The sequence below is a fragment of the Melanerpes formicivorus genome, unplaced genomic scaffold (genome assembly GCF_026170545.1).
Source record: "Melanerpes formicivorus ecotype bairdi unplaced genomic scaffold, bMelFor1.0.p_v2 SCAF_17, whole genome shotgun sequence".
Classification (NCBI taxonomy): Eukaryota; Metazoa; Chordata; class Aves; order Piciformes; family Picidae; genus Melanerpes; species Melanerpes formicivorus.
The window spans coordinates 11,720,520-11,748,292 of NW_027142369.1; the positions used below are offsets into that span (position 1 = coordinate 11,720,520).

The 27,773-nt window shown below is 40.9% G+C and overlaps 1 protein-coding gene across 1 annotated transcript in view; it reads right to left on the reverse strand.

Annotated features, from left to right (window-relative positions):
• Positions 1 to 27,773, reverse strand: part of MNAT1 (MNAT1 component of CDK activating kinase) — a 126,234-nt gene that overhangs the window by 87,408 nt on the left and 11,053 nt on the right. The window contains exon 2 of the mRNA XM_068148950.1: positions 1,582 to 1,734. Coding sequence (XP_068005051.1) covers positions 1,582 to 1,734 — 153 coding nt within the window. The remainder of the gene's footprint in view (positions 1 to 1,581; positions 1,735 to 27,773) is intronic.

The window sequence follows — 27,773 nt, forward strand, 5'->3', positions numbered from 1 at the left end:
TATTTAGCTATTTGCTTTGTGGCTCCCACAACTGACTAACTTACAGCATCTTTTAAAATAGACAGAAATGTTCATTTCAAAGGAACAGAGTCAGCCTGGCATAATTCAGTGCTATCCTTGCCTGCTCTCTGCCAATTCCTTTTACAAGGTCACAGGTAAACAGGAGCACAGAGGCTAGGTTCCAAGTCAGCCCTTCAGCATGAGAAAACTGTTATCAAAGGCAAAGACAATAGTAGCAGCCACAATAAAAGCTTTTCTAGAAGTATCAGAAAAAGCAGTTTGACTTTCTTGTGCCAACAACAAAAAGCCTGTCAGCAGCAAACCAAAAATCCCACACAATTATCTTATTTCGTAACAACTGACTATTTCAGAAATCATATAGTCAAGTCATGATAGCTGGAAAAAGTAAAAAGACAAAGAGACAACTGGCTAGAATGTGAACAGCCTCTGAAAGTCAAGACATGCAGGCTTTCCTCCTAGGAAAATTCTGCCTGCTGTAGGGACCAAGATACAGGACATCCAGGTAGATCAGTATCTGATCCTGAGAACTCATCCCAGATTCCAATTTGGTGACTTTTCTTCAGCCTGCTAAAAATTAATCTGGCAAATCCAAGTGGGCCAAGCATTTTACAGCATCATCTGCTCTAACTGTGCTTCGCCTCATGTTTAGACAACGAAGTTGAATTCATTACAGTTTGACTTTTGTTTAATTTCAGTAGGCTTTATAATCGAACATGACAATTATTACTGTTTTCTACATCAGAATCCCAGTATTCAAAGTCACAATTTCCCCACGCTTCAGCAACATCACATGACTTATTTAGTATTGTACTCAAGTTTCAGATAAAGGCTGCCAACCTTACAGTTTACTTGCACATCCATTTTTGCACACACAACCCTCTTGGTGTTTGTTACATTGCATCAGACTCTCTTCTAAAAAACCATCAACTGGCCCACTTATTTTGCTTTATAAAATGTCAATTCTTGGCCACATGGAGTGAGATACAATTTTAGACCTCATTTATCTCAGTCCCAAGAGCTCTCAAATCTGCATGAGACTAGTAACACAAGACTTCTAAGGAAACTTCCCCACTAACAATTGCTGTGTGAAGTAGAAAACAATGTGAACATCGCTTCTCTTCTGTCCATTTTCATTTTGGAGAGAACTAGCCTTCAGCTCTCAGAACAGGTCTCCAGGGAACAAAACAATCAAAGTCCTGTTTCTTGCTCCACTCCCATGTTCACCCCCCTCAAAGGGAAAGCAGCTGTAGTCCTCAATATCTAATCATCTCCATTTAGGAGACAAGCCTTTGCCAAGGGAAGCCACAGAGAAACACCCAACAATTTCTAATGGTAAGCAGGAATCCCCCAAGGCTAAATGGAGAATTCAACCCTCAGTTGTTGCATAAAATCAGATTCTCTGAATTCCCTCCACATTAAACGCAGTCAAGTTTCATGGGTTGTCACTTTACAGAAAATTAAATTATCTGCTCTGTAGTACTGGAGGGGTAAGTCAATTATTTTAAAATGGTGATTCATGAAATACATCCACCTTCTGCTCTTTTAACTGGTGACACTCACATTTTCAGCACTTTCTTCCGAATTTCCACTTCCTTGTCAACAGCAGGATCCTCGAAGAGCTGTACCCTGAAGTTACTCTTCCGCAGGGGAGTATTGCACTCGTGGCAGTTCCCAGCACCCCTCACAAACAACAGCTCCACACAACTCTCACATCTGCAGGAGACAGGAAGGGGTATAAAGGCAGATGTATGATAACTAGTAACTGAAACACAGGATCGCCGCTCTTGTTTGCTGCTTTCACACACTCTGTAAGCACACAGCACATCTTCCCTTGATTTCACTATTTCTTCAGCACCCAACAGTGACAAGGAGGCAGGGGCTCTCCACCGTGATTATAATGAAACAATCTCAGCAGCACAAATGTATTTAATCTCCCAGCCCCAACAATTCAGCCTCTTTGCTGAGACTCAAAGCTAATCCAAACACAATGATGGGGTTTGTATCAAGGGGAAGCTTGTTCATTGACACCAAACTCATTTTGCGGGGACCAGATTGCAACATCCTTATTTACTCCGAGCCCTACTCTACACAACAAGCCCTGGGCTTTTTCTTTTTGATGCTATTGACAGGGCAAGCAGGTATATAAATTCTGTCCACAGCTCTGCAAGCATCTAACTACCACTACCACAGAGGGACTGCTGAACAAACCTGAGCTAAACTCCAGCCTAAAAGAATCAAAACACCATTCTAACCAGCAACCAGCAGTATGCAGCTCTCCTGTGCCTTCTGTTAATGTTTTTTAAAAGGCACAGGATAACACACACTTTACACAGACGTTGCACATAAGTAAACCCAAAAATGCCATTCTGGTTTTTGGTTGATTGGGTTTTTTTTGTCATATTAAGATTTCAGATTTTAACAAGATGCTTGCTGACCAGTCAGCTGGTATTAAAAAAGGAAGAACACACAACACAAAATCCAATTTTTAAAGAAAAGTACGTGAGTACTGATAATGCACTAATTTCTAGCAGAGGACAACACCTGCTGCAGTCATTTCCTACTGCTGGGGAGGCAAAGGGCTACCTATTTATAGCTTTGCTCTATCAAAGTCAAAACAGTTGTACATGAAGGGCTAAGCTGCACTGTACCTTCATAAACCCAGAAAAAAAGCTGAACAAGTTAAGAGAAACAACACTGACATGGTTGCAAAGTATCTTAAATAAAACCTTCACTCTGTTGACCTTCCCCCCAACTCAACTGGTTCTAGTACTTACAGAGGCAGAGCTAGCTAGAGCCAACCAGTTTCACCCAGCTTCTGTTTCCAAGATTAGAAAGTGCAGAACAAATGCCATTGTATCTTACATTTCTTTTTTTTAAAAAAAGGGCAATTTGTTGTTGTTGTTAACACAAGGAGACCTACAGTTTCAAAATGCATCCTGCACAGCAGCTGCTAATGTTAAAGAGCAAATCTTTAATCTACAGGGACAGCCTCCTGCTCTAGAACTCCTTTAGCCAGAAAACCAAGCACATTTAAATACAATTTATCTGGGAAGAGAATGATCAAAGCTTTTAGCACACTAGGCCTGAAATACAGAAATTATTGGGACATCAGCTCAAGGATTATGCTCCCATATGAAAATTATTTTGTTCATCCCTATGGGAGAAGCAACACTAAAGGCAAGAGAGACAGCGAGGCAGGGAAAGGGTTTTCTCCTTTCTCCCTGAACCTGTCCGTGCACGCAACAGCCCAATGCACAAGGACAGTTTTACTGTCTCCTTTACTTTGACAGTTTGTGCTATTTATGCTCTCTCAACACAGGAGCCAAAGCACAGCAAACAAAACAAAACAAAAAATCTTCCTTCTTCTTTCCTATTTTTATGTTCTAGAAGAGGGAGCGTAGAGCTACAGAACTTGGCAGGTGGATCCAGGTGTTTGCATTGGTTGTTTGGTTTTTTTAAGTCATATTGTTGCCTAAGGACCAACAGAACAGAGTCTCCATGTGCAAGATATTATGCACAGACAGCAGCACCTGAAACCACTTCACCCCGCCCTCCACTTTCTTCCCTAAATCAAAGACATTTCAAGTTTATACAGGACTGGACAAAAAAAAAAAATCCCCTTGGAAAAGCACTTCATTGAAGCGCTACAATGCCTTCCCAAACTGGAACCAGTGTGTTTCTAAGGCTGGAAAATAGCTTTCCATACAAAAGGAGATGAGTCAACACCTCAATATGGGAATCCCACATCAGGTGATTACATTCTCACTCACTCATGCCCATCCACCCTTATATTTATTCATAGATAAATCCTTCTGAATTCAAAAGGGGTTACATGGGACAAGTCAAGGGCAGACCTGGACTCTATCCACATCCTGCCTCCTCTCCATCTCCGGATAGATTTAATACACACAGTTAGATCCCAAGCCTACCACCCAGCAGGTCTGTCATTCTCACCCCCACAAACCACAGTTGCTTTCCCAGGAATGGCATGTTTGGTCATACATTTCCACATGGAAAAAAGCCATCTCCTGAATCCCTCTCAAACAAGTTCCTCTTAGTTTTGCTGAAGACTGCTAAAGTCAGAGCTTACACCAACCACAGGAAGGCAGATTTCAAAGATGACAGTTGTAATAAATTACTTCATGTCTTCAATAAAGATTCCCAAATGTGACTTGACAAATTTTTTTGTTGCACTGTGATTTTCAAAAACAAAACAAAAATAACAAAGTTGCAATGTAAAAGATGAAACTATTTCTGTAACTTCCCCACTCTCTGACTTCACAACTCTGTGACACATGTGACAAAGGTTCCAAACCCATACAAGCCTCAGACACCCCATGCAGCACAGGGGGACAGCCCACCACCACAGCTGGCATTACAGAGCGCTCTCCTGACACACAGACCTCATCACCTCAGGTAACCCTTCCATTTCTTTGCAAGTCCAACACTTCTTAGTGTAATGACAGCCTGACCAGGGAAGCAGGACCTCATTCAGTGCATGCTTTATTGGCCAACACATCATATATGGCTTTCCTCAAATGAGGAAAGAGATGAATCATACGTTTAACTCCCCTTCAAATCATGGCCAAAACAGGTGGCCGTATGTTTTCTTAAATTAGGAGCCTGCAATCACTGATTTTTAATATGCATATATATATAATGTATGCATACATGCTACATGTACAAACTAAAGATAACAAATGTTCAAAATGTACATTTGTTCAAAATGGAGTATATCTGAGACAACAGCTGCACATGAGGTTTAAACAAACACTCAGGATGTGCCTCTGTTCGTCTTCACACTTGAGGTTTACAGCCCCTGTGATCTGTATTCTATTTTACATATTTACTCAAACCTTTTGTTCCCTTTCAGATTTAAGTTTATACCCAGAGACTATGTAATATGGATGAAGTTATCAACAGAAAATGCCCAAGTACTTACACACATGAAGACAACAGAGAAAAACCAATTGTACTGTCACTGGCAAAAGCAATCACATCTCCCGGAACAATAAAGTCTCCTGGTCTTCCACACAAGGATAATAAGCATTAGTATACTAATTTTCATTTCCAGAGACACTAGTTTCATCTCTCTTATTCTTCTCTTTCACCCCCATGAAATATTAAACAAATGGCTCAGTCTCTAAGCAGTCTAGAACAACATCGTAATTTTCAGGAAAGCAAGTAATGAAGCATCTTGCTGGTTTGGCATCATCAAAGAACAAACAGAGCACTACATGCCCCCATGTCAGCGTTCAAAGACTTCAGGATCATACTAAAAATGCTTTCAGTACACGGCAGAAACAAGCAGAGGTTCCTCTCCAGAAAGCTGTTAGATGTTTATCAACTAAATTACACTTACTGGAACTGAGTGTTTGTTTTGGACAAAGTGTCTTGAAAGGGTACAAGATTTGTGCCCAGTCCTGCATTCCCCACACAACCCCCACTTCACAGAGGGATGACAGCAGATAAGAAACCAAGCCTCTTGGACACTGAACGCATGAAAGTGGCTCACAACGTTAGCATAACCTGATGGTGCTGCTTACTCATCTAGCTTGGCTGGCAAAACAGCAATCAAAACAGAACAAAGGAAGAGCTATTTTCATGAGCAGTACAAGATATTTTTTCTTTCAGAATTTTAGATTCAGCTGAGCATAGCAAAAATTTGCAAGACTTCAGATATGCTGCCATTAATCATTTCAGAAAAAAATTCTTTATAGCTTATGCTGTTGACCAAGAATATTACAAAATTAGTTACTACCCTTTTTTACAAAGGTTATTTTTAGTAGATATGCTTATTAAATAGTACCATATATTTAGAAGCTCTAAGCTCCTCTTCTTCAGCTTTTATAACCAAGATGGTTCTATTAACAACATGTAACAAACAAATGATCCTCTTCAATAAGGAAAAACAGTTTAGATTAAAAAACAATAACACAGCCTTCTACATATAGCCAAGACCTGAACCACAAAGAAATAGAATGTAAAGAATCAGCAAAAAAGGTATGTTTTCACTTGTTCCTTGATTCTGATGTGAGAGGGAAATTTACTTACAGAAATGGAATGACTCTTGATTTATAGTGAAGGAACATTAGAAAAACTACAAACATGCACACGTGAGAAAACTTGCAAAAGACATCTAAGATGCTTCTAGAAACATTCACAGCCTTTTTTGTTTAGCTGGGGTTAGATAATTTTGTGTTCTTGTACAGAAATTCCTTGACTAAGACAAGAGCAGCCCAATCTGAAGCAGCTGTCAAACCTGTCTATTTTGCAGCCTTCAGTGATTTTAGCAAGTCCTCATAACCCACAGTGGTTTCTGCTACATAGCCAAGAGTTGAGCCACCATCTGCAGTTGGCCATTGCAGGTTTATTTTCTAGGCTGTTGGTAGAGCCTGGAAGGCAAGTTTTTCCTAGAGTCTACAGCAGTTATGATCTCTGTGATCCAAAAAGCTACGGGAACTCAGCAAAAGCAATTTTTTTCCCCATGTTACAGGTTAGGGATCAAAAGATTAGGAAAGACAAAGAAGTATGACTGCAATGACACCAAGTGCTTCTGAGAGCCTCAGAACAAAGAAGCTTATGAGATTAGTGGCTCCCAGAGGAGTAGGGAGTTTGGGACAAAATTAAGTCTTTTCCCCTTCACACCTTAGTTTCAGGAACTCAGAAATCCTCATGCAAGTACTTGCAGAAGCAGCTGTCTGGGTATTTCAGGCCATCTCTTGCCTGTTCACCAAATATAAGAGAGAGCTGGGAGAAGATAATAATTACTCTTTCTCTGCTCCTCTGTTCAGATTCTGTGAAGTGCTACCAATGAGATTTTGTTATTCTGACCTTGTAAGGAGACCACTTCAGAATGCTCTCAAAACCTTATCTGGCAGAAAGACCCACAATGGGTATGCTTTCAACTGGTAAATAAACAGGTCTCACAACCAGCCCACACACCACCTACAGATTACAGCTCTCATTATGACAATAAATCACATCTTGGATTTCAGGTAGAAATCACAACTCTAGCAATCAATGGATGAAAATTTTTGGATTTTTAAAAACTGGTGGTAAGTGGTCTTCAGTTGTCTGCAGCTTCCCTCTGTTCAGCCTACGTTAACATGCACTGCAAGACAAAATCTCACATATTACTTTGCTAATATTTAATTATTCTTTTTTTTCTAGAATATCAAGACTCTGAAGACCTGACCGTAACCCTCCTTTTAACAACAAAGCAAAACAACAAAAAAAAGACACACACACTGGTACTCAGCCTGTATCTGTATGTCAGTTCTCAGCATCACCTCCCAAGACACTGAGCACACAATCCTCCTTTAGACTAATTATGCCTTTTGGGACAATGATGCATGTATACACTTGTGTTTCATTTTGGTCTGTGAGATGAGTTCTGCTCCATATTGGAGGAGGTTAAATGAGCACAGACATCTGAAAAATTTAGGAGATGCTCAGTCACAGTTAACTGTATTTTCCAAACACCTATAAATGCACCCTGATATACAGACCAGTTCATCCCAACTGCACTCACCAGAAAGAAAGAAGACCAGGTAATGGTTGAACAACTGCTTTGAATAACCAGCATTTTAAGGAAGAAAAAAAAAAAATAAAGAGAGACATACTGAGTCAATTAATAATGATCAGAAACATTTTCACCACCCATTGTGTTTCAACATCTCCATTACAAAACCATTTCAAGTGGTTTGGACCTGACAAGAGTTTGCAGTAAACTGAAACTTAACTCTCATGTTTCCAGTACAGAGGAGCCTTTTATTTTTTCCTAAAAAAAACCCACCAAACACAAACAAACAAACTCACTCCAAAACCCAAAGAAGTTTTTTTGGTATTAACTCTGGAGAGTATAGAGCAAATATTCCATAGGTGTTGAAATAAAAGTGGTTCTTTATGAGATACTGCTACCTAGTCAATTAAGCACACAATTGTAAAACCTCCATGTCTCAGAGTACAATTATGTCTATTTGGTCAAACATGAGGCCAATACTTGACAGGCTAATTCTTGACACTTCAAGAGCAGCTGTGTGATATTGAGAAATAAGTGTTTTCCCAACAACTGGGCATACCAAAATTGACCAAGAATTTACCCAAAGCCCTAGAACAACTACTTCAAATCCATTAGAGTCTACTGGGCAAACACATGCACTAAAATAATACTTCAGCTATGTCAATAACCCTTTTATTATGCTTTATTCTCTTTGAATAAGAACCTTTGCCAGTTTTCAGGGTTCTCAACAAACATCAAGTTAGGCAGCTATCAGGATTAGCAGCTGCCCATAGCACACCTGAAGTTAAGACACAATTACGAAACTTTGCATGTCTGTCTAAACTGCAATCTTTTAGACACGATCCAGCCCAGCACTGCCCATTGTCTCACAAGACAAACATACTTATTGTTAACAAGTTGAAAATCTCACACCAAGCTCCACACAACACACACCGCTCCCTGCTTCCACATCCATTTGTTGCCTCATGAGAAAGTCCTACTCCATGGTGTGAGTCGAACTGCCCTCCAAGCTGACAGGTCTTACAAACTCAAGGATTTTGAGCACTCATTTACTCAGTCTTATGAAACACCTGCATAAGCCAGGGAAAAAGAATTAAAAACCTAAAACACAGACAATGGAAAATAAACTCTTCTGAAATCCAAAGCAGGCATTACAAATCTTTTACTCAGAATCATAGAATTGTTTAAGTTGAAAAAGACCTCTAGGATCATCAAGTCCAACCACTGACCTAACACCACCGTGGCCATTAAACCATACCCCAAGGCGCCATGCCTACATGTTTTTTGAATTCCTCCATGGACAGAGACAACACCTCCCTGGGCAACCTGTTCCAATGCCTTACCACTCTTTCTGTAAAGAATTTTATCCTAATATCCCCTTGTACAATATGAGGCCATCCCCTCTTGTTCTATCACTTGATACTAGGGACAGCAGACTGACCCCCAACCTCACTACAACGATCTTTCACGTAGTTGTAGAGAGCAATGAGGTCCCTCCCTCAGCCTCCTTTTCTCCAGACTAAACAACCCCACTTCCCTCAGCTGCTCCTAAGACTTGTTCTCCAAGAAGATTTATCCAAGACTTGATCCAAAAAAAGGCTTCTCTTCTGTCCTGTACTTTCAGTGCATTTTACAGTGCAACAATGGCAACTGCAAGCAAGACATGGAAATACAGCTATACAGTAAAGGGAAAAAAAATTAAAAGGTATTTCTGGCATGATGGGACATCCTGACCACATGACTGAAGGCTTGTCATAAGACACTCCCATATTTCATGGCTAATCTTAGAAAGGAAGATGATAAAGTTGGTGAGACACATCTGTGAGAGAACCAGGTATTGTCAAGGTTTTCCATAAAGACAAGTGATTTGGGGTCTCAGTGGTAAGCATGCAAATATTTAAAACTCAACAAAATGAAAACCTTTACCGATCTCCCACAAACATACTTGTTGAATGATCTGCATATGTTGGCTCATCTCTTCCAGCTCTTAGGAGGAACTAAGCCAAATTTCTGCCAAGAACATAGGCTTGTATTTCACTTGAAGCCTAAGTCATACATAGTCCAGTTTCCTTAAGCTATTCAACTACAGAGAGACAGTGTGGGTGTATGTACACACAATTAAAAACAACTGAAAAAAACCTGCCTGTTGGAGCAAAAACTGCATTGTCTGTGTTCTGGATAGCTTTGAAAACACCACCAGTGCTCAAAACCTAATATATAACAAAGACCTGTCCTCTCTGTCATTGAGCTTGCTGGGTTTGCAAAGACTGAAAGAACAATTTGCCACAAGTATGTACTGTGTAGGAGCTCCTACATAAATCTTGGTTTATGATACAGTAAAAATAAGTTGTTTATTTTTATGCAATTTGTCAGAAATGAGTGACCTGACTCCAGAGTTAAGACACCAACTCCCATCCTCATAAACTGCAAAAGTCCTGACAACCTTGAGTTCACATATGCAGCCCAGGAACACCAAAACTGTATTTCTACAGGTTAAATTAGCACCAAAGACAAAAATGCTGCTGTCCATTGTAACCTGCCCTTTCCCTCCTGTCCTTTCCTGCAGGCCAGAACAACATTTATGCAGTCATATGGTTACTTGCTGGGTTAATTTCCATCCAGATCTACTCTTCCCACTTGCTTCACCATGTAGATCACAAATGCTTTTACCAGCACGCAGCAATGGCCAAAGCGAAAGCAGATTCAATTAGCCAGCAGGGTGAGAAAGCTGAAGCAGGATGCATTTCCTGGGATTTTAGGATTGACAGCAAGTGTATCACACCACAATCACTAACACCTTGAAAGCCAGACATGTTTAAGACTCATTAAGGAAGCTGAGGCATGAACTGAAGAGGGAACAGAGTTTGTGTTTAGTACTGGACAATGCAGTTAGGCAGCATGGTGGGCACTTCTGTAAATACCACTACATACCCACGAAGCTTCACAGATCCACTCTTAAAGAGGAACTAGGAGAACTGACAAATGAACTCCAGGTCACAACAAGTTCAGCAGCCAAACTTCCTGCACACTTCAGACAGGTTAGGGCATCCCACAAACAATGCTCCCATTCAGACAGCTTCCACCCATGTATTGACACTGAGAGGACTTTGACAAAGGGCGACACCCCAACTGCTGACATGCCTATGACATGAGCACCAGCACCAGTGCAGCTGAGCTGAAAACTAAGAGAAGACAGCACCAATCAGGCAATCTCTAAACAGGTTAGACTGATGTAGGATCACATCCTTAAAAACTCTGGCAATAAAAGACACTCCTCAACATTCAGCACCCTCTTTTCAAACTATGTAGTAACGTTTGAGGCAAGACAATTCAGCCTTAGGAGAAACACTTCCTCTGGAACAGGGCTCCTCACCAGTGTCAATGGAAGGAGCTACAGTAAATAAAATATGTGGAGATGCCCAGAGACTCCCAGAAAGGTCCTTTCCATCTGAACAAGACCCCAGAACTAAGTTACAAGGGAGAACCACTGAGTGGGAGAACAAAAAAACTGTTCCTCTCTTCCCAGGCTCTGGATTCAATAGCTCCCAATGCTGCTTGCTAATTTTTGTCCTTCCCTTCCCTGTAAAAACCTTTTTACAGCTTGATCCAAAAGAATAAGGAGAGAGAACATGACCCCAAAAGATCCTGCCATTATTTCAAGGTACCCTAAAAGCTGCTTGATCAATACACCACTAGAAAAGTGAGTCAAAGTACAGTTGCAACACAAACACAAGAAGAGGTGGGGTAGAAGATGATAATTTTTAGAATTGCTAAAATGAGGCAAAAAGTATGCCAAAGTATGCTGATGTGTACTTCCATACACCTTGTACTACACCATGCTATAGCTCACACACAAACCAAATTTATCTAAACAACTAAAAGCAGCAGCAAAAGGTGGTGGTCATGGCTCAAGAAATCATCACTCCTACCCTCTTCATCCATCCAGGACTTACAGCCTGAGGAAACACACTGCTTCTCAAGGCTGCTGCTTTTTCAGTGAGACAGACCAGAAGCCTTTGAATACTAAGGACTCTCCAGTATTTTTGTTGTGGAGTGCACTCCTGTTTCCCAGAGTAGCGTAGGTAATTTTGCATCGTATTCCAATTCCTTATTGGAATTTCAGTTGACTGGGGCATTATTTATTTCCTGCCCCAAAGCACCATTTAGACTGACTTGCTAAATCTGTGTTGTCTTTGCTATTAGAATTTGAAGAGCTGAATGTCAGAGAAGGAAGAACCATCTCTACACAGTCCTTTAAATACCTTACAGAGCAGAGTCTCAATCATCCTTAAGTCGCAGACAGACAATCTCATGAGAAAAATGAAAAACAAATAGAAAACCCAACTCAGTGACATTTTATTGCCACCTCTCACAAAGGCATGGACTAACTCCTTAAAGAAATAAACCTGGGCAAATATGTTTCCAAAAGAAACACTGGCACTTTAAAAAAAAAAACAACAAAACCAAAACACCACCACCAAAAATCAAGCAGCAAAGAGTGAAAAGTGTGTGTTTTTACATATTCTTTTTAAAATATGTACCTTTGACATGCAAGACATGTCATTTTTTTTTTTAAAAAACTCTTCAGTGCTGTAATCACAGAGAAACAGGACTGCAAGGGACTCCCAAGTCATTTCCTGCATTTCTACAGAGCTGTGTCTTAGATTATCCACAAAAATCTGCAAGATATTTGCCCCTCAAAGTGCCATGGGTCACATAGAACTCTGCAACCCAACAGTAAAGTTTTGATACACCTACTTGTTTTGTCACCTAAAAAAGATAAAAGAGATGTAAAGTATGAACACAAAACCAAGCAAGGCATCCCGTGTTGCAATGGATTGCTTATTTAGGAGTGTCCCTACTGGCCTTGCACCTAAAGCTCAATTCTGTCTTATCACCTCCCAGAGCCGGCACTTTTGATCCACCAATGATCTTCAGCACCACAAGCACTTATCATGCTCTGTGGCTGCTCTCTATGAAACTGCAGCAATAAAGGCAAGTTACAGATTTTGGTTTAGCTTCTGTAACCCAACAGATTTTCACTGCATTTTCTTGAAAAGCTTCTTTATCTCACCAATCTTCATTTTCAACAAGTGTAAGTGCAAAGGAGATATTCATTAGCAAATCCCAACAGTAGCAATTCAGAGAGCTTCCCCACCTCCCTAGACTCATTTGGGAATATCCTACTTCCTACCAATTTTTAAGGGTCATTCCTCACTCCATTTTCACATAATCCCTAAACAACCATTACCGTATCTTTCCTCAGCAGGAGATAAAATATAGACTGTGCTTCATAAACAACAGAGACCTTAAGATTACATTCTCTGTGGGACACAGCATGATAAATATTTCAGAGATGTCCTGAAACACCCTGCAATATACAACATGTGGCCAGTGAAACAATCTCAAAACCAAATCTATTTTGATTTAGTTAAAACAAAAAACAAACAAACAAACAAACAAAACCAAAAGCCACCACACACAAAAACACCACACCACTGAAAAACACACCAAAACCTCCTCCTCCCATCCCACACTGGCCACTGCACAGGTCAGACTGCAATTTCCCTTTTAAGAGTGGCAAAAATCCTGACCTACATAAAGATTGATAGAGACCATTATTTTTGCATTGTAAATTTAAGCATTCAAAAATAATTCTTTATCCTCAAGCTTTAAAAAAAAAAAAAAAAATAGTAGTTGCAATTTTAGTACATTCAATCATTTGGTGACCATCATGCAAACTTTTGAAAGTTAAACTGTGAGGTCACATTCAATGCAACTACATTTAGAAAAAGGTATTTAAAAAAAAAGAAATGAGGATGTGTCAGCCCTTCGTTAGCTATGCTGGCATCTCAACCATTTCCTATGGATTGCAGGGAATAAAACCCCAGCCCAATTTCAGTGAAGCTGGAGGTAGTTTCATTGGTTCTCAAACGGAAGTCTAAATAAGCAAATGCATTAGCCACCGTACCAAAGATGTAACACAAACTGTTCTCTCAAAGTTGCAGCACGTTTCAAACAACTTTATCATGATGAAAATTTGTGACACATTCATTCTCTTAATATTTGTTAGTAGGAGAGACAACAAGGAGAATCAGTTGCACGACGTGGGAGGAGCAAGAAGCAAGACAACATGTATTATCAGAGGATCAAAAAGGCAAAAGCAAAGAAATAACTCTAGTTTACAAAAAATAAATTCTAGTTTTGCTTGTATTAAGATCTGTACTTGCTATGCCACAATTTGCACAAAACAGAACACCCTGGTGTTGTTCAGCAGTGGATGCAGATGCCAGGACAAGAGATTGCAGAGGAAACTGGGAGGATGACATGCAGCTGCCTCCCCACATTGGTAAGATGACGACGATCAAATTGTTGTCAAACCATGTGAAGTCAGATAAATATTGACAAATCTGTTCTTCATTAGGTGCAGTTCCTCCCATGCATAAACACCAAAGTCAGAGCACAGATCTGCTGGGCATTTTTGTGTGTAGCTCTTTATTTGTAGGTGGAAATAGCTTGGAAGAAGTATTTTTGAATGTGATCTAGTATAAACTACAGCTGCCACCCTCTGTAGGACTGGTCCAATTTATTCAGTCTGCAGAAAAGTTTTGCTCCTTCTGATCTGTGTAGCATTAACTAAAAAAATAATCTCAAAATTCCCCTTCACTACTTCAGCTGCAAATATCATGCAGACAACCAAGCCCCATCATTAGTGACAGCTACAGCCCTATGCTGCATGGCACTGTAGCCCACTAGTCTCACTGATTAAGTAGAGAGCCATTGAAAACAAGGAAGGAAATGGAAATCTATCCCAAGATTCAGATTATCAGCTCTGGACAATATTTGATCGTATTCATTTTACCTAAACATCAGCTGAGAAGCATTCCACAATGCTGCAAGCTCTCTGATAAACACCACCCTCCTCCATAATCACACAGGATCTGTACACATTCAAAAGCAGCATTTGTTTAGCCTCTCAACAGCTGTATTAAAGCCATGTGCCAAGAAACATTGTTCCTGGTCTGAGAAACAGTGAATAGTGTTTTCCTTGTCCACATAAATTACACACAATAAATCCTTGGTATGATCTAGTGCCACTAAAGCAGTCAAATTAAAACAGGTCAGGAGAGTATACCCTTGAGCACATAGAATCAAAGAATGTTGAGGTTGGAAGAGACCTTTGAGATCATCAAGTCCAACAGTTGATCTAGAGCTCATAATCCCACCACTACTGCTAAGCCACTGCCACTGAACCATATCCCTAAGTACCACATCCATGGGTCTTTTAAATAGCTCCAGGAAAGGTGACTCCAGTCCCTCCTGCGCAGCCTGTTCCAAGGCTTGATAACCCTTTCTGTGAAGAAATTTTTCCTGAACCTCCCCTGACACAACTTGAGGCCATTTCTGCTGGTCCTGTGACTTCTTGTATGTGAGAAGCAGACTGAAAGCCTTTGAATACAGACTTTTATCCTTTTGCTATGTTTCTAGCCTCATTCAAATAAGAGGCTTATACATGATATGGACGAGATTTCTTCTTAAACAGCCCCCAAATCAAAATACATATTTTACATGTGAATCTGCAGACCCTCCAAGAAAGCAACTGCAACTAGTAAATTCCTGGATAACCAACAGATTGAGGAACCTAGAAAAGGAATCTAAAAAGCAAAGGATCAGTTTTTCAGAAGACAGAGATCCTGCCAATTGCTAACATTTCGGAGGTGCCCAATTAAGAGAGACCATCTTTAACTTTCTTGGCCAAAGCAAACCACATACATGAGAGAAAAAAATTCTCTCCACTCAAAAATCAGCTCTAAGGTACTCCCAGGCTGTGAATTATCTGCACACACCATTTTATGGAGTTACATATTACCATGAATTATTTGGCTCAATTCTGCAAGCTTAATGCCCAACAGGGATAACCTGGGCAAACAAATCTTCCTTCCACCAGTTTTCAGAACAGCTGTCTGAAATCTGAATTTTTCAGATTTGAAAGCGTGAGCTCAGTGCTGTAGCACACGTTCAAGTAGGTGGTTATTTGTGTGCTGAGGAGTATGACTGCTCTCTAACACGGCCCACACAGTATTTCCTATGTAAGGGTTCACTGCCCTCTTTACAGATAAAACTATTATCTAAAAAGATGAAAGTTCTTCTCTGATTCAGTTTAACTGCTGCAAGAAAGACCTTTTGCCACAGTCCAGCCTCGCAAGATAAAGTCCTTCAAGCCATCCCCAATAGCTATGATTAGCAGTCTACTTCGTTCGCACTCCTGCCATTTACAATACAGCATGTTCCCCAAGCTCTCAGATCCCCATGAACTTAAGCCACTTGTTACCTTTGCAACTGCTGCTTCCACTCCCTAAAAAAACAAGCTGCATTTTGGATAGCTGCATAAGGTGTTCTACTGTTTACCAGCATTTTCTCCAAGAAACATTACAATGATACAGAAAAGTGATCCTCCTACCTACTTCCACAAAGGACATAAGCTAAGTTTACCAGCAATTTTTTTCTAAAAGAGGGATCCAAAGATAAAGAAGCGATGTGTTGTTTGTAGATACTAAAGCCTGCACCCTGGCTATTGCAACTATCACTCAACAATTAAACTCTGAGAAGAATCCAGCTACCAGCACAGGCTGCTGTTCATGACTGATGGCTCTATTGCACAACAGAAGTTATTTGAAAAGCAACTACAACCTTTTGCATTTACAGCCTATCAGCATATCCAGGGCAGAAAACATCATGCGGGGTGTTTTCCTTGGAAAACCTTGTAAAACAAGTTTGGTGACACCCCTTGCAGCATGACCTGAATCCAACATACAAAGTTAACCAGTCTAACAAAATTCCCCAGTAATATATATGCAACAGTGGGTCATGACAATCACAAAGATCAAGCCACATTCCCAAGATGACCAAACCCAACACAGACAGAAACACACCCCTGTCTGTACTAGGGAAGCATAACCATTACCTGCTACCCTACAGTTACCATTCAGCTAACTGGGGCAGGGGGTATGTCAGCCCCAAAAGTGGAACAATCACCCTACCCTATTTAGCTTGCCAACAGGGGTTGACAAGGTCATCAGAAACAAATGTGTGAATTAATTAGTGATCCTAAGGATGTTCATAGGATTCACTCTCCTTTTCCCTCCTTTTAGGAGGCCTTTTCATGTCACCTTATGCTTTGTACCATAACACCACCATCCCAACATGCTGAGCCTTCAAAACTATTTTGTATTAAAAAATAGAATACATGACTCAGATGGTTTCAAGGTCTATGTGCTTAGTCAAAAAAAAAGAGTTCACCCTAAAATATCACCTCTAATAGTAATTTATATTACAGTTTCCAGACCTGTCAAATACTTGGCTGCAAAAGTTTGAAGGGATGGAACTGCAGCACCTGTGAAATGCTGGCTTTTCTTTAAGAACTGCAGAAATCAGCAGTGTTAAACATCCCAAGGGCCAATCCTTGCTGATTGGCCCTTATACAAATTTAATGAAACCAAATACCAAGATGATCAATTTTCACCTTTTATCTAAAAGTGCTCCTGTGGAAGAAAAACACTCTCTCCTACAAAGGTTTCCTGCTGGTCATTCTCGCTTATCTGGTTGCTGAAGACTTTGGCAATACCAATTCCCATACTCTCACTTCTCAGGGCAACAGTCCTTAACTGCACAGATAAAAATCACACTCAGCAGCTATCCAGAAGGTACACATGGAATTGAATTTCAGTTAAATTCTCATAAGCTTTAAATGGTAAAGTGTTAAAACTCTGGGAACATGCATAGTAGAGACAGCTTAAATATAATGCTGTCTAATTGCATAAAGGTGTGAATAAGATAATAGTATGTTCTGCTAACTAGGCAGCAATTGTCACTCAGGGCACAAAGTCAAACAGTTCAAATGGTCTCCAGCACCTGCATCATCCCCCCACCTACAGAGCAAACAGTTGACAGTGAAAGACAAATCCATGTGATTTCTGCTCAGCCACTTTCAGCAAAACCAGATTCAAGTGAAGCTAAATGGTCCATTAAATAGCCATGCAAAAAGAAGTTCTTTGGTTTTGACAATATACAATTAAGTAACTTTTTCCATTCCCAAGATACCCACTGAAGAGGCATGGTAAAACTCAATACATTGGAGGTAAGTTAAAAACGTGTACAAGCTGTAAACTAGCTTAGCCATTCTCAGACATAACACGTCAAAATGTAAATATACTCAGGTCTTTTTTACTGTGAAAAAACCTGGTCTAATCCTTCAGGCAGCTACTACTGGAGAGGCCAGTTGGCTACACAGCCCTCGGGGAACAGAGTCTCAAGGAAGGAAGGGAAACAAAACCTCAGTATTTGGTGGGCCTCAAGGAGGTCTTGGATTCAGCCCCATAATTTCAACAGTCCCACAGGTATTGTCCATAAATAAAAACTCTTGTTCATGACTGTCTGCAAGACCAGGCCCCTCAAGACAATGGCCTCCTGAAAGCAAACAAATAAAAAGCCACAGCACGGAAAGGATAAAAGAAAACAAAAAGACAGCTCCAGACACTTGAGAAAATGCTTATTATATGCATTGGATAACTCTCATGTAACAGGAGGTTTTGCTTTCCCTAGCAACACAGCATGGATCTGCCCAACATTCCCCTCTGCCAGCAGTCCTAGCAGGGAGGCCATACTTACATCAAGTATTGTGGAAAATTCATCAGGAACTACTTTTCACTTGTTCTTTTCTACAGACAAATACTCTCGAGTCTTTGTTCAACAACAAAGGCTGTATAGGAGTAATAGATTATTAAAGGGAAACTTGAACGCTCTTTCAGAAAAGGGAGGCCCTAAACTTGACATAAAACCCAGCACAACACACTACAACCTTGCTCTGTTCCACTCGGCAGTACCAGCAACAATCTTCCCAGCACTAGAAAAAAGTTCTCTTTTTCCTGCTTTGCAGGCATGACTTGTCAACCATTAAATTCACATATGGCGGAAAAACACGAACAAGAATTGCATTGCCCAAAGGACTGCTCCAAGAAATCGGTCCTTTTTTTCCCCTGTTCTGGACTCAAAAATGTACATTTTTGGGCAAAGTACCAAAAATAAAAGGCACACCCTCATGGTTGTCCTTCCTGAAGATCACCCTGCTGTAAAGGTCACACAGCAGAAATGCTTCCTCTGTATTTCATAGGCTGCTGATGCCACCTTGCCAGTCACTGAGTGCATTAAGGAAAACCGGTTACAAGACAAAAGCCTTCCACAACTTTGTGGAGTGTTTACAAATGTGATGAATGCCAGTGTGTCCTAGCATGCCAGCTTGAAAATAAGTCAAGCACCTGGCCCTCAGCACAAAAGGCTGACTCACCTGTATGGCATTATCTTTACAAAAGACCCAAGCTTTAGCACTGTGGGGACACAAAGTACTTTCAAGAGGCTAAGGGGAGCATGACTTTTCCTCGTTCTTCTCTCCACCTGCATACACTGCTGATCAAAGTTGTGGGATAGATTCCCAAGCCAGGGGACAAAGATGACTAGTATACATGCAGTCACTCACCAATACTGCACAAACACCGCTTGACATCAGCCCACCTACTCTGTTCCAAGCAGGAAAAAAAAACCAAAACAAAACACCAACCACCTAGGGATTAAAAGCCAAAGCACAACCACCGATTGCTTAAACCTATTCTCCATGCAGCTTGAACATCAGTCGTACTCCCCTCCTATCCCATACTGCAGCTCTACTGAAATACAATGCATAAAACTGAGGAAGGACATTAGCAGGAGACACACCGTATCAGCTAAGTCAGGAGGAAATTATACTTTTCTTGATCCTGCTAGATCTTCATCTCTCCTGCTCCAATTTGCCTTTTTAGACTACAGCTAATTCAAGGATTTTTCCTTTTGCACCTTGGTAATGACACTTGTGATGCATCACATATCAAATTTGCTTCATTGTCATTACTTCTGCTATCCAACTAAATTTTGCTTTGTATTATGTTCACTTCCATTTATGCAGAGAATAAAAATAAGCAAGATGAAAACCGCTCTTACCAGGTATCATATTGCTCAGTGATCATCCTGAGTAGCATCTCATACCAACTTTTCATTCACACTGGTGACAAAGATACAAGGCCACTGCAAACCAAATCCTCCTGCCCAAGGTTTGATCAGACTAGGTATGAAAAGATCTGAATGAGATGTGAAAACCCTCCCCACTTCAAGGAGAAAAACTGTAACCTCCCCAGCATAGCTCCCTTCGAACTGCAACACTTGCAGTAATCCACAAGTGATCCTTTTATTCTCAGGAGCACAGACTTTACAAAACAGGAAGCTCCTTGCAACGTGTTTAAGCTAAATCCAAGTCCAAGATATGCAGTGTTTGAGCAAAAGAGGCTGTCAGCTAAAACAAACATCTTAACTCCCACAGTACATATTGGGGAAAGTGTGTGGGATCATCTGAGATCAGTTTTCTGCATGGCTGCTACGCACCTACATGGCCACTTTATGCCACAGGAATGCTACCAAGACAGAGCTCTCCTGAAGCTATCAACAAAGACAGGTACAAGTATCTAATACAGGGATTTATTTACTTTTACTGGAATCATATGTGGCTGCTACAAGTACAAGGTAGAGCCTAGTCCTACACTAACTCATCCTACTTCTAAATCTCAGTTATCATAGTTTCCCACCCTATATTCAAGCCCTAGCAGCTACAACTCATGTGACCAGAAGCAGTGCAAGAAGCTAGCTCAGCTGGTAACTAGTTTAAAACCCTAAACCAGATCACCTCCCTGAACTAGTTCACCAGCATTTTTTAAAAAAACAAAAGGGTAAAAACAAAAGGATGGAACAGCCATGTGACACAGGGAACATCTGTCCTTCCATCAGCTGGAGTGACCTCAGAGACTCACATGGAAGTCAACACACAGATAGCTTGTAATTTCTGTTTTATTTTTTCACCTGCTCCATTGCTTATCATTTCTTCCTGTCAGTATTATACATAGAAAGCATGACCAGTGGTGCTTGATGTCTTCATGTATGAAGCATAAAATACTTTACACTAACAAGGCTAGTCACAAGACTCATATGTGCTCAAAGCAGAGTGTAGGAAGAGTCACAATGTTTGAAGCACAAGCAGAAACAATACCACCAAAAGGGCACGATCACAGACACTTGGCAAAGGACAGCCCTTCTGTTCATGAGTCTGCTTATAAACTCAGAGAAAACCTGCAAGTGAAGGGACACAGTTGAAAAAGTGCCTCAGAAAATACACAGACAACACACAAGAATGCCACCAGAGAAAACTTACTGTAAAACTGCCCTCTGTGCATCTAAATAGGCCTTGTTGCTGCATATCCCCATCTCCTTCCTATACCTGTGCTGGCATGGCTCCTTGCTGCTCCTCAAATATGCCTATGTAACTAACTAAGAGGAAAATTAGTCATGGGAGGGTAAAACAAAGCAAAAAAACCCAAACCCATGCCCCAAATAATCCCACTCCTTTGGGAACTCCACTGTTTGTTTTTACACAGTTTCCTTTCCCCTAGGACCAAAACTGAGATGATCCAGTGGATGATCCACAGCCCAAACGCTACGTAGCACAATCACCAGCTGGCTATGAACTCAATGTTGTAAAACACACAGACAAAAAAAATAAAACCACACACCACCACAACAATATTGCAGAGCAATGATGACATATCACTACCTTAACTAATGTAAATACCCTTTCCTAGAATACCCATAAGATATTCATAGGATTGTCATAGGCTAAGTTTAACGCTTTTCATTATGAGGGTCTCAAAAGGCTCTTTTTGTTTATTGTGGAAGTAGGTTGTGTGCTTGAAGATGAAGTGTAGACAGGAATGAAATTCTAATATCCCACTTACAGCACACTTCGAAATTTAGAGGCACTTATAAAACTTGTCATCAGTAAGACAGAGGTAGCAATGCTTTTAAGTCACAGGAGAAGTACATAGACATAAAATGGTTTATATCCAGAGACACTGAGCACTACAGAAAAGAAATCAATGATCCTTTTATTCATTACATCTGCCTATTAATGTCCAGAAAATAGCAGATTAAAACATTCTCTGAGTATGATACAAAACAGGTTCTGTATGATTAAAAATAGCATTCCACTTCAATAATAGTATGCTGCCATAGGTACAGAGCAACCAAGCGAAGACTGAACAAGGGATCATTTTCCTGGCATTTTCTAATTTCTGGGTGCTAAACTCCAAAACAAAGCTTGGAATGCAGCTTTCACATGTAATTTATACACACCTCAAGAGAAATATTCAAACTATCTTGAAAGAAGGTGGGGGAAAAAAATCTGCAGAAATAGAGAGGAAAATAAACAGGATTTTATTAAAGTAGTCCCTCCAAACTTGCAGGGGGAAGGGAATAAATATTATCTGACTAGGAAATGTAGTTGGAGTAGTACATTAATTACAACTCCTAGTCAAAAGCTGACCTAGCTAAAAGGTCAGTGCTGAAGACTGGCAAGTAAAAGACCTGATGTCACTCAGGAGAAGATGAGGGACAGCCATTTAAAGACATTTGAACTGGTAATATTTGGAGGGGGGGAGAAAAAATACACACAAAACCACAGAAACACACCTCTCCCTCATCTCAATCACCCTCAGCCTCTGCTGTAAGTATTCCGAGCCAAATATGAAAAGTGACTGCATTAGGACAAACTCCAAATCTACTGCTATCAACTTATCTTAAATAAACTGTTTGTCTGTGTTAAGTAAACTATTTGACAGAAAAACAACTGCCAGAAAAACTGACGGACATTTTTCAGAAGTGAAAATAAATAGCATGGTTTTGATCCTAAAACTAATCATCACAGGAGGAGTCTGTTTCTGGGGGCTACTTGCATGAGTGAGGCTACACTGGCATTCAAGCACCTGATGAACTGAGACAGTCTTTTGGAACAGTCTTGTTTAATATGGTTCTTTCAGCCATTCCACTATTGTACAGCACTGCATCCCAAAAGGCCAGGAAACAAGGTCTTTATTTAGAAATCTATATTTTGTAATCAGCAATCATAAATTCAGTAAATATAGAAATGAGTACACAGTGGAAGAGTTTATCACCGAGTCATATCTGACATTGCTGTGCATGAAATGCCCAGAATAGTACAACAAATTAATTCCTTTTCCTACTTCAGGAGATGTCATTTGCCCACATCAGATCTTTTCTATTAGGGAAAGAATGTCTGAAAGTCTTAAAGCTCAGTTAGGGAAGAATTCAGAAGGCAAAAAAAGCAGTGTTCTTGCAGGGACATGTACTAAGGACCAGGGAACCATTAGGACCCAGCCTGCTGCAGGGAGACTGGAGGCTGTGATGCGTTTGTACAGCTTTTCCCGGACAAGGGCCCAAATCACAGCAGGGAAAAGCTGGCTGAAGAGACAAAAGGCAGATAGACCACTCCAACCCATCCTTGCTGGCTGCCTACCACTGCTCTCAAAAACCCACCACAAGCCTGTGCTGGTGGCACTGGAGGGCTGCATACTGGCAGTTCTGAAGACATCATCCTCAGAGCTGCAACTCCAAGGAGATGCCAGTTTGACAACTTGTCTTGGTCTGGTCTGAGAAGAGACCATGAAGGACAAGTATTAAGTCTTACTGAAGTCTGAATGAAATTCTACAGCAGCTACAGGCACCCAAAATAGTAAGAATATCCATAATGTGTACTGCATATGGTGTTCCATTTGTGAGGCTGCTAAAACATGCATAAAAAGTAGGTATTAAAAAAAAAAGTGGGAAAACATCCTGACTAGCCCTGTTAGCGTAAAGCTCCAAGTACATTAATGCAAGCAAATAAGAATGGTCAATAACAATGAGGATAGAGACACATGCCATGCAAATGTAGCTTTTTCTTGGTACCACATTAAGGCTTCTTTTTCATTAACTTCTTAATAGATGAAATACAAAATTGCATACTGACAAGAAAGGCATTAGAATGAATACCAATCTCTACATTATCTTTTGTTTTATTACAAGAGCAGTACTATGTATAGTAGAGAATGTTCCTGGTTATTAAATTTTATGTTTCTCTGTTCTAAATTGCATCACATTATACATGGCTTTTTTTCTGCAATTAACCTCCAAAACACAAATTAAATATTAATGGATAAATGTCAATTACAATTATGAGAAACAATAAAAGGGCTGTAAATTAAATAACAAAAACAAAGCAAAGTATTTTCACATGATCGAGACAGTATTTCAGTGTTAATGTTTTCTCATTCCAATTGGAAATATAATTACATACTCACAGGTGGTGTAAATGTATAAAATTTGGCTTAAAATACCATCTCTTTAGCATTACAATTCACTCCCAGTAAGAGCAATTTTAAGCCTTGTAGCTTCTTCCAGCCAAGCCCAGCAGTGCAGTATTACCTGGTGGTTCACAGATATCTTCGGTTTGAGACTGTCCAGGGTGCAGGATATTTTCGCAGTTGTTCTTAGACTATTTCCATTTTCTATAATTTATTATACACAATTGTATATTCTGTCCAGTTCTCCCATGCATCCAAAACATTTTCCCACTATGGTACTTTTTAATTAAGGAATTAACTTTAGGCTTGCTAAGAATTTAAAAAGCCCCACAAAACAGAAATACTCAAATATGATACTGACAACCACCTCATTGCTCTAAGGTTATTGCTTCTGTTTTCTCAGGCCACTTTTTATGGGAAGAAAGCAGCATGGCCAGCAAGTCAAGAGAGGTGAGTCTCCCCCTCTACACCACTCTGGAGTACTGTGTCCAGTTCCAGAACCCCTGTTACAAGAAAGAGATGGATGTCCTGGAGTGTGTCCAGAGAAGGGCCACAATGATGATCAGCAGCCTGTAGCTGCTCTCCTATGAGGACAGGCTGAGAGAGCTGGGGTGGTTTAGTTTGGAGAAGAGAAGGCTCTGAGGAGACCTTATTGTGGCCTTCCAATATGTGAAGGGGGCCTACAAGAAAGCCAGTGAAGGATTTTTTAGGGTGGTGGGTAGTGATAGGACTAGGGGTAATGGATCCCAGCTAGAGGAGGGGAGATTTAGATTAGACCTTAGGAAGAAGTTCTTCACCATGAGGGTGGGGAGACACTGGAACAGGTTGCCCAAAGAGGTGGGCCCCATCCCTGGAAGTTTTTAAGGCCAGGCCAGATGTGGCTCTGGACAACCTGAGCTGGGGGGGGGAGGGAGGAAGGGGGAGGAGGTGGAACTAGATGATCCTTCAGGATCTTCCACCTCTGACAATTCTGTGAAACAAAACAAACAAAAATAAAGGTCTGAAACAAAACATTCTTAACAAGCTATGAAATGCAGTAAAAAGCTGATTCAAATAGCAACTGCTTGATGCTCAGACATACAATTCTTCCTGTACTTTACCACACTGGTCATCAATGACTACTTTACGAAAGGTAAATGACATGGGACACACTGTTCACAGGCAAAGCGATTTATGGTTATATTCAGCTGTTCCTGTTACCTGAAATTAGAATTAGAAGCTCATTAAATATGAATATGCTTCTGCAAACGTAGAGGCACAGCATTATATTGATGAAAGCTTCATTAAATTTTCAATGATAGAGCTGCTTCTATATTTGTGAAGGAAGGACACAGAGTGGAAAGAAGTTGAGGAAATTCTCCTTCAGGCAACTTTGCTTCTTTCTACTATTCCTAAACAACATACAGGTTTTGCATATTGCAGGTTTTGCAATAAAATGCTGGATAAATTAGGTGTAACACAAGGTGACTGTGTTCCATTACATTCAATGAATGATTGCTTTAAGATCAGCGTTTGTCTTGTACACATTTGCCAATTATATAACTGAGGTTCAAGAAAAGGGGAACTGGTCGAAAGCTAGAAATCAGGTTTGAATGATCAAACACATCTATAAAATACTGACTCTGTACAAGGGTCTGAATTCAATGACCCGGTCATCTTTTTAAAATATTCACTTTGAATGACGTAATAAGAGCATTGGAAATGAAGTGTAACCTAGCCAACAATAAGATATCACTTCTTCTGCAAGTAGGAAAGTAAAACCAAAATCAAAGTCATGCAGTAATACAGATTTATTTTCACTGCAGAGACTGCAACAACTAAAAAGACTTGTGACAGAAAACAAACAAGCTAGACACCAACCTACTATTCAGCCAGATTTCTAGTATTATTATTGACAAGGCAGACAATGAAAATCATCTTCTGTAAAACATCCATAACCAAGCTACCTGAAAGAACACAGAATCAGAAACACGAAAGGGAACATTCAAGTGGTCTGATCCCTCTTGTGGTCACGGACAATGATATATTTATATTCTATCTCCACATTACATTAGCCCCATTTCCTCTGGAAGAAAAAGGCTTATGCAGTCAGACGCAGCTCCTCCCCATCCACTCCCCTCCTTATCCATTACCTTAAGTAAACTAAGTCAGGCAGGGGTAGAGGCCTCAGTGTCCTGTTGTTCCTCTGACAAGCCTGCACAATATATGGCCCAGGCATTACATGTTTTCCTTAGAGTTAACATGAGTGGCTTGAAAGAAAGTCAGATGTAGGGCTGCTCTTTGCAATTTGTTTGGACTGCCACCTCCTTCAGCCCTCTGGATAGGCCACACTCAATTAATGTACATGCAGACAATGCTGGTTTATCCTCAAACCTTGTTTATTCTGTTTTGTTCAAATCCTGCTTCAACATGTTTACTGGGGTTTTTCTCCCCTCCAGTTTTCTTTGAAAAGCATAGTCAGTACTAAATAATTGACCTTCTCAAACCTACCATGAGGTAGTATTATCCCCACATCACCAGATAAGGAAATTAAGTCACTGCAATTAACACTTGAAGCATGCCCAAATTTCACATTCCTGATTGGAGAGTGATTAGCATTAGTGCTATACAGGATTTTCTCTGCCCACAGTTCCTGGGGAGCACAGGAGCAGTTGCATACAGCCTGCACTCCTGCAGGGAAGTCTAATGGACACAGCCCAAGCCCCTCTGGGCTCTGTAACTCAAACACCTGGGGTGCTGCTCCAGACCATTGAACAAAGGCAATGCCAACCAGAATGCCAACCTCTTCTACATCTTTCCTTCTTCTTCCCACCAAGACTTTTGGATTTCTGGCATAGACTCCCTGCTCAGCTGATTTACCATTTAGGTATCTTAGTATCACAGTATCAGTCAGGGTTGGAAGGGACCACAAGGATCATCTAGTTCCAACCCCCCTGCCATGGGCAGGGACACCCCACACTAGATCAGGCTGGCCAGAGCCTCATCCAGCCTGCTCTTAAACACCTCCAGGGACGGTGCCCTGACCACCTCCCTGGACAACCCATTCCAGGGCTTCACCACTCTCATGGTGAAGAACTTCCTCCTCACGTCCAGCCTGAATTTCCCCACCCCCAGCTTCATTGCATTCCCCTTAGTCCTATCACTACCTGAGATCCTGAGAAGTCCCTCCCCAGCCTTCCTGTAGGCCCCTTTCAGATACTGGAAGGCCACAATTAGATCACCTCGGAGCCTTCTCTTCTGCAGACTGAGCAGCCCCAACTCCTTCAGTCTGTCCTCATAGGAGAGGTGCTCCAGCCCTCTGATCATCCTCGTGGCCCTTCTCTGTACATGCTCCAGCACGTCCATATCTCTCTTGTAATCTGGGCTCCAGAACTGGACGCAGTACTCCAGGTGGGGTCTCACCAGAGCTGAGTAGAGGGGGAGAATCACCTCCCTTGACCTGCTGGCCACACTTCTCTTGATGCAGCCCAGGATCTGATTGGCTTTCCGGGCTGCAAGTGCACACTGAGAGCTCATGTTGAGCTTCTCGTCCACCAGCACCCCCAAGTCTCTCTCCTCAGGGCTGCTTTCCAGCCAGTCACACACAGAGATGCTCACTTGTGATCTTCCCATCTTCACCACGCATTCAGTCTCCTCATATCCTCATATCTTCTTCTATGGCTCTTTGGCTCCAGTTTTATCTAAGTCCTCCCATATAGTCCTATATGTGTCTCTAGCCCAGTCATCACCCTTCTCAAGTCCTGATGTAGGCATATTACTTTCTCTATTCAAGTCCCTCTCCTGATTTTGCTGCTTCGTTTACTGTCACACAGTAAGACTAAGAGTCAGACTCCTCTTTCAACTCTACTACAACATTTCAGTTTCACCAGAACCACAAGATGTTTCCCAATTGTGTATTCCATACAAAAGGAAAGGCTCCTTTCCAAAACCCATCACCTGGCAGCAAAGGCTCTCAC